The following is a 6,971-nucleotide window of genomic DNA, read 5'->3' as shown; positions in this document are numbered from 1 at the left end:
CTCTCTCTCTCTCTCTCTGTTCCTTCTAGTTCCTTTTGGATCTAATTTCCTCCAAAATTTCCAAACTTTGTTTGTTTTCAGTTTTTTACCTGATTTAGGCAAACTCTCTTCCTGATCTAGCTTCAAATCACAAAGATTCCATCTTTATTACAAACACCGAAGGTTGAAACTTTATGAGCTCCAAACACAGAATGTAGCCTCAACCAGCCAAAACCAAAGCAAACCCAATTCAGCAAACAACCATTTCCAGGTACCCAGTTCCTGAAATCCCAGGAATTTGGTCTCTGAATGCTGCAAATTGTCAGAGAAACACTAGAAAGAGCAAAGAGTGAGTTGAAATGAATGCTGCTGGGGCATGAGAGACAGCAGCAGAAGGTGGGGGCTTAACAGTCATTTGTCAGAGTCCTTGCTCCTGCGATCTTTATGAATTCTCCTGCTAGATCCTCCTCGGCCGTGTTGGTCTTCCTCCTCCTCTTCTTCGTCGGCGCGTTTGTCTGCACGCGCCTCCTCAACTCTACAGTAAGATTCTACTACTACTGTTATTTTCTGGTAATTTTTTGCCGTAATTGTCGTAGTTTCCAGTGACTAAGTATAGCAAATAATAAACGACGTTTGTCAAAGCAGTATCTTGTACGTCGTAGGCACGTCGTTATATTTGTCAGGAGCTTAGGAAACCTAACACGTGCTTACAGTGTCGGTTAAAGTGTTGCCGTATTAACGGGACATGTGTCTTGCGGTAGAGACTCCTCCGCAACCCTAGCATAGTATCATACTACGTATACATTTATAGCTCCTCAATTCAATACGGTAACCACACCTATACTCATTCATTATGGTATTCATGTTTACCATGTGTCCTTGAAATACAAGTTACCCTTAAGTCGAAACCTCTTATTTACGAATGAGAGACTTGCGACCGACTAGTTAAGATCGCGTATCATTAAGGTTCTAAAAAACGTTAGGCGTTAATCGGATGGACAGCCGGTGACTAGCGCCTAGATAGGTTAATCGGGGGATTAATTGGTTTTTTAGCTTTCTAAACGGAAACGGTGAAGCACCAATGAGCGTCTAGGCGGGGATTTTTAGAACTAATGTTTAGTGATGTAAATGTGCAAAACTTTGGGATTTTTAGAACTAATGTTTAGTGATGTAAATGTGCAAAACTTATGGTGATCAACTCAAGGTAAAAGTTAGAAGGAAAGATATGTGCTCTAACTTACCAAAAAACTAAAACAGCTTAACTTGCTCTAAATACTTTGCTACTAACGTTTCATTTTTTTGGGTGAATGACATTAACCAGAGTGATATTGTAGAAATGTACTCGGTGAAATTAGAAACCATGTTTTACTATGTACTTTCTAGTTAATACGGGGAACATGGTAACTTTCTTTTTTTACCTTTGTTTTTACTTAGCTGGTGCCAAAACTTATTGGGCCTACTCTTTTTCCACAATTATTGAAATGTACTTCTGTGCTTTGTGTGTAGCAGACACATACTCTGGGTGGTACTTCGGCGCAAGATTCAATACTAAATACCAAAGCATCCCAATCATACCCTCATGACACCCCTGTTCTTCCCAAAACACCCCCAAAGATACTCGAAATCCCACTCAACTGCACTGCTTTCGACCTCACCAGAACCTGCCCCTCAAACTACCCTACCACCTCTTCCCCGGACCACGATCCTGAGCGTCCACCTGCCCCCACGTGTCCGGAGTACTTCCGTTGGATACACGAGGACCTCAGGCCATGGGCCCACACGGGGATCTCAAAGGCCACGTTTCAGAAAGCGAGGCGTACGGCGAATTTCAAGCTGGTGATTGTAAACGGCAAGGCGTACATGGAGAGATACGGCAAGTCGTTTCAGAGCAGAGACACTTTTACGCTGTGGGGGATCCTACAGTTACTGCGTAGGTACCCAGGGAAAGTGCCTGATTTGGAGCTCATGTTTGACTGCGTTGACTGGCCTGTGATCTTGTCAAAGTTTTATACCGGGGATAACTCATCTGCCCCGCCACCGTTGTTTCGTTACTGTGGGGATGACAGCTCACTTGACATTGTTTTCCCTGATTGGTCCTTTTGGGGATGGTAAGAAATTTTTGACGTTTTAATTGATAGTCTAATAACATAACATGTGTGTATGATTTGAGAAGTTGTGCGAACAGTTTGCTAGTAATGCTAATGACTTGTTTTGATATGTGTCTAGGCCTGAAATTAATATAGCTCCATGGGAGAACTTGTTGAAGCAGCTAGAGGAAGGTAACAAGAGGAGCAGATGGATAGACAGAGAGCCTTATGCTTATTGGAAGGGGAATCCGGCTGTTGCTGAGACAAGGCAAGACCTGCTCAAATGTAATGTTTCCGAGGAACAGGATTGGAATGCTCGCGTTTATGCTCAGGCAAGAGTCTTAACTCTTAAGACATTTCACTTTTTAACTGTTCTATTGTGTGCATCTTGTCTTCACTGGCAATAATGTAGTTGAAAATAATGTGGAAGCTGACAATGTACTTGAAAAATCGACTGCAGGATTGGTCTCGAGAATCAAAGGAAGGGTTCAAGCAATCGGATTTGGCAAGCCAATGTATTCACAGGTGCAAAAATCACACAATACATTTTGGTGTTCATTTTCTTTGTTCCGAACATGGAGTAACTTTGTTTGTTCTATGCACAATTGCCAATTGTAGGTATAAGATCTATATAGAAGGGTCTGCTTGGTCTGTGAGTAACAAGTACATTCTTGCTTGTGATTCCGTTACCTTAATAGTAAAGCCTCGATACTACGACTTCTTCACGAGAGAGTTGATGCCAGTGCACCACTACTGGCCCATCAAGGATGATGACAAGTGCAGGTCTATTAAGTACGCTGTAGATTGGGGAAACAGCCACAAGCAAAAGGCAAGTGTTGCCTTTCCAGCTATTCTGCTATAACTTAACTTTCCTGAATGTTCATTTCTAATGTTGCATTGCTTTTCATCAATTCTTCAGGCACAAGCCATAGGAAAGGCAGCAAGTAACCTAATTCAAGAGGATTTGAAGATGGACTATGTCTATGACTACATGTTTCATCTTTTAAGTGAATACGCAAAGCTCTTACAATTCAAGCCCACCATACCTCGAAAAGCTATCGAACTCTGCTCAGAGGCAATGGCGTGCCAAGCACAAGGACTAGAGAAGAAATTTATGATGGAATCGATGGTGAAGGGTCCTGCAGTCACTAGTCCATGTACCATGCCTCCTCCATATGACCCTCCAGCTCTTTTCTCAGTACTTAGGAGACAATCAAATTCAATAAAACAGGTAGAAACATGGGAGAAAAGTTACTGGGAAAATCAAAATAAGCAGTCATAGAAAGGTTTCTATACTTCCAGACATTTATGTATACAGAATTACAGATAACAGATCCATGAGTTATCCAGAGTTGTAATCAGCAGAATATTTTCCACTAGATAAATGCATTGCAATTCTATTTCAGTTCTGCTCTTGAGAAAGAAGTTTCAAATTGATAAAACCATTCATAATATTACATTAAACTACATCATTGGTGTATATGCAATCCACACAAACAAATAGAGAGAAGATGGGAATCAAGGAGAAGAAGAAAATAAAACAGTGCTGAGAAATTTCAATTGTTAAGGAAATTAAGGTGGGTGAGTTTGCCGCTTAAAGAGCTCGAGATTTAATAATGTCAAAGCTCAATTCACTTGGATCAGTTGCTTGCAATTCAACTTGAATGCCATCCAATTCTCTCTTGATTCTCTCTTTGGAGCTAGCATACACCATCTTCATTCTCACCTTTGATGTATCAGGTGACCTATGTCATTTTTGAAAATGAAATCAATCAAGCTTCAAGCATATGTAGGATTTATTATCAATCCAAGACAAGAAGTAAAATTGACCAACTGATAAATTACCATGCAATGAAGTAAATCTTGCTCTTCTGGCAGTTTTCATCAGTGGTGAAATCAAGATCAAACACAGCATAGCGGCACTCGTCCGCTGGCAGCGATGCTGTGAAATCATCGTACGTTTCATCTGGTTCTCCAAGTTTCTCTACCACCACCTCTTGATTTTCAATCTTGAATACAATGAACCGATGGTTTCTCTTGGCTTTTAGCTCCAAGAACTTCTGCTTGCACTCGTCATTCACTGCAAGGCCAGAAACAGAAAAGCCAGACGACGAAGCCTAGGCACCCCAACATTCGGTTTAAGCAACAAGAGAACAAAACCAAGAAACATTTCTATGCACAAAAACAGAAACAAAAAAGATATGTTTTTCCTCAAGAATGTTACATGCATGCTTCTGTACCATTTTCATTCACTTGATTATAATCGTTAGAGATGAAACAGATAAAAAGAAAGTTCAGACGTACCATTTTGTCGTCGGAAAGAGCCCGGAAGTGTTGTGTGAAATGAAGAAGAAGAAAGAGAAAGATGGGAGTATAGCAGAGGGAGAGAGATCCTTATTTTTGGGAAGGCAAGAGGGATGAGAAATATGCGGGAAAGAAGAGAAATTTGAGGAGAAACAAGGGTTGAGAATTCTCTAAGCTTTACGGCTGATTATGTCCACAACTAAATCATATTGGCTGTGATCGAAATTTAAGGGATAAGAGAAGACACAACTAAAAATATAGAGAACACGAGCGAGTGCAATGATCTAATCTAATCATTAAGAAATGAGCAAGTCTTTTCTTTTAGGCAAGACAAGGCAACACCAAAAAGACATTATGATAGCAATCAGAGAATGTGAACATTACATTAAGAATCTTCTTAGGACCATTGGAAATAACATTACATTAGAAGTAAGACACGATCTAAGCTCTGGCATAATACTTTCCACTACGACAAAATCGTGGATGATGTATGGAGAAGACAGAGAAACAGACATGAATTCAAACATTATCCAACAAAATTCACTATCTTTGGACCCTGTTTCTTTTTTGATGTTACAGAAGCTTCCTGTGGACGAGAAGCAGAACCAGCGACTACAGCAGAATCATCTTCTGTTTTGGCAACAGACTTCTCACCTATGAAACTGAAATCATCCTCAAGATCATCTCCACTTGTAAATTTAGTAAGCTTTCCTCTTGGTTCATTCCCTGCAAGTAACAAGTAAACAAGGAGAACCAAACTTAGAAGCATGCCAACCAACTTGACTGATAAGAGCAACTTTTACAAACTAATTGAAATAAATCAGTGCTACACAGTATCAAAAAACTTACATTTGGGATTAGAATTGCCACCACCCATTGAATTCCTGCTGTCTTTATTAGGACAGTCTCGTGCCAAATGTGTTACACCTCCACATATTTTACAAGAACCGCCCTAAGAAATAATAGCACAAACATGAATCAATGACCTCTATATCCTAAAAAATTATTCCCAGTTAAGATTAAGAATATAGTATCCATGACATAGTAAAGTGAAGATTGCACATGTAAGTCATTTTACCTTTGGATAAATCCCATGAGAGTTTTTAGGACAGTCCTTGCTCAGGTGACCAGTCTCATTACAGACGAAGCACTTGGCAAATTTAGTTCCACCTGCAACACGAGATGAAGAAATATGAATAACATAACAATGACAAAAGCATGATTACAAGCTTCATCACCAGCTTGACAAAAGTCCATGTCTGATCAGACCACCATCAGGTTAGCTCAATCTCTATTCATTAGTTCAGAGCTAAGATGATGAGCATCAAACCAACACATGTTTGAGCATGTAACTAATAATTGTACACAACATAAACATGTAACAGCTCAAAATATACTAAGCACTTGAAAATCACCACAAGAATATATACCTTTACTATACTCGACTCATGAGTACTAAGTTTTTAACCAAGTAACCAGTAGGATTAAGAATACAGACTCAATGATATAGGGTGAAGCAAAGGGAAAAGAAGAACTATGGAACTATGATTTTTCAGTAGCATGGAGTTATAGATAACAGTTCATCTTAGAGCCTCCTAGAGACTAAATACTCTCAAGTTCATGTTTCTTCAAGGAGCACCATTCAAAGCCTTTCATTTTGTCATTGATTTAGAATAACTAATCATAGTAAAGCCAATTCCACATGAGGATTACTCCATTCAGAAAAGGTACATGATTTTACTTGGATAATATACCATTTGCATTGTTCAGCTAAACATCAAACGCACCCAATCATGTTGAACTAAATTCAGCTCATCACAGATGTCCAATACATCACTAACCAAGCACACTAAATCCTAATCTCCAAATATCACCTAAGTTTAAAATTGTAATCAAAATGCCAAGACTAACTTACCATCTTGAAGAGGCAAGGGGCATCTAGAAAGCGAATGCCCAGATTCTCCACAATTATAACACAACTTCGCCTCCATATCATTCTCATTCTTCTTTTGACAATTCTTCAGACTATGCCCCCTTTGTCGACAAAACAAGCATATCTGCAACACATCACAAAAAAAAACACAAACCCATCAACACAACTTCTACCCACAACTCTCGCATTCACATCACTAAACCATATACCCACATTTATAATCCATATTAGAAAACAGTCACTGAAACATAATTGGGTGCAAGAATCACTTCACCTTGTGCCTATCCCACTCAGCTTTCTCAGGGCAAAGCTTGGCAATATGGTCAGTGCCTTTACAAATGAAGCAGCTATCTCCGGGCTTCATACCAGGGACTCTAAGTGGGTGTTTACTCCGAGACTTCTTGGCTGCTCCATCAGAATCTGATCTCTTGGGCTTGAAGCTTGGCTTCTTGACCTTGTTCTTCTTCTTCTTGGTTGGGTCTTTTGGGGGAGTTGGCTCTGGGGTTTTGACCAGTTCCGGGTGCTCTGCTCTGAATCTCTTGCGAGCCTCTCTCTGTCTTTTGTTCGCCATTTTTAGTCTGCAAAGAGTTTGAGAGGGTTTTGGGGGTGAGAGTTAGACTCGAGGGTTCAAGGAGATGGGTGATCTGCTGCGGTGAGGAACACTGTAG

At 40.0% G+C, this 6,971-nt stretch overlaps 2 protein-coding genes across 2 annotated transcripts; one reads left to right on the top strand and one right to left on the bottom strand.

Annotated features, from left to right (window-relative positions):
- Window positions 1-8: 8 nt before the first annotated feature.
- Window positions 9-3,348, top strand: LOC101293348 (O-glucosyltransferase rumi homolog). Its single transcript, XM_004308038.1, has 6 exons — window positions 9-519; window positions 1,489-2,087; window positions 2,206-2,398; window positions 2,527-2,591; window positions 2,685-2,895; window positions 2,986-3,348. The coding sequence occupies exons 1-6, from the start codon at window positions 424-426 to the stop codon at window positions 3,346-3,348; spliced, it is 1,527 nt and encodes a 508-aa protein (XP_004308086.1). The 5' UTR covers window positions 9-423.
- Window positions 3,349-3,660: 312 nt separating this feature from the next.
- On the bottom strand, window positions 3,661-6,874 carry LOC101314811. Its single transcript, XM_004309157.1, has 7 exons — window positions 6,578-6,874; window positions 6,286-6,427; window positions 5,449-5,540; window positions 5,220-5,322; window positions 4,915-5,096; window positions 3,912-4,183; window positions 3,661-3,811 (listed from the first exon to the last, which is right to left on the bottom strand). Exons 1-7 carry the CDS (start codon window positions 6,872-6,874, stop codon window positions 3,661-3,663), a joined length of 1,239 nt encoding a protein of 412 aa, XP_004309205.1.
- Window positions 6,875-6,971: the final 97 nt, after the last annotated feature.

Source organism: Fragaria vesca, linkage group LG7 (genome assembly GCF_000184155.1).
Source record: "Fragaria vesca subsp. vesca linkage group LG7, FraVesHawaii_1.0, whole genome shotgun sequence".
NCBI classification, from domain to species: Eukaryota; Viridiplantae; Streptophyta; class Magnoliopsida; order Rosales; family Rosaceae; genus Fragaria; species Fragaria vesca.
Note: the sequence above shows the minus strand (reverse complement) of the source record. Positions and strands in the feature narration are given on the sequence as shown.

Bases quoted from the DNA above. Each gene is read 5' to 3' on its own strand.
- LOC101314811 (XM_004309157.1), bottom strand. From the start codon at position 6,874: ATGGCGAACAAAAGACAGAGAGAGGCTCGCAAGAGATTCAGAGCAGAG. The intron at 5,097-5,219 runs GTAAGTTTTTTG...TGTTACTTGCAG, and splicing joins TGGCAATTCTAATCCCAAAT to GGAATGAACCAAGAGGAAAG. The intron at 4,184-4,914 runs GTGAATTTTGTT...TGGGGTGCCTAG, and splicing joins AGAAACAGGGTCCAAAGATA to GCTTCGTCGTCTGGCTTTTC.
- LOC101293348 (XM_004308038.1), top strand. From the start codon at position 424: ATGAATTCTCCTGCTAGATCCTCCTCGGCCGTGTTGGTCTTCCTCCTC. The intron at 2,088-2,205 runs GTAAGAAATTTT...ATATGTGTCTAG, and splicing joins GATTGGTCCTTTTGGGGATG to GCCTGAAATTAATATAGCTC. The intron at 2,399-2,526 runs GCAAGAGTCTTA...AATCGACTGCAG, and splicing joins ATGCTCGCGTTTATGCTCAG to GATTGGTCTCGAGAATCAAA.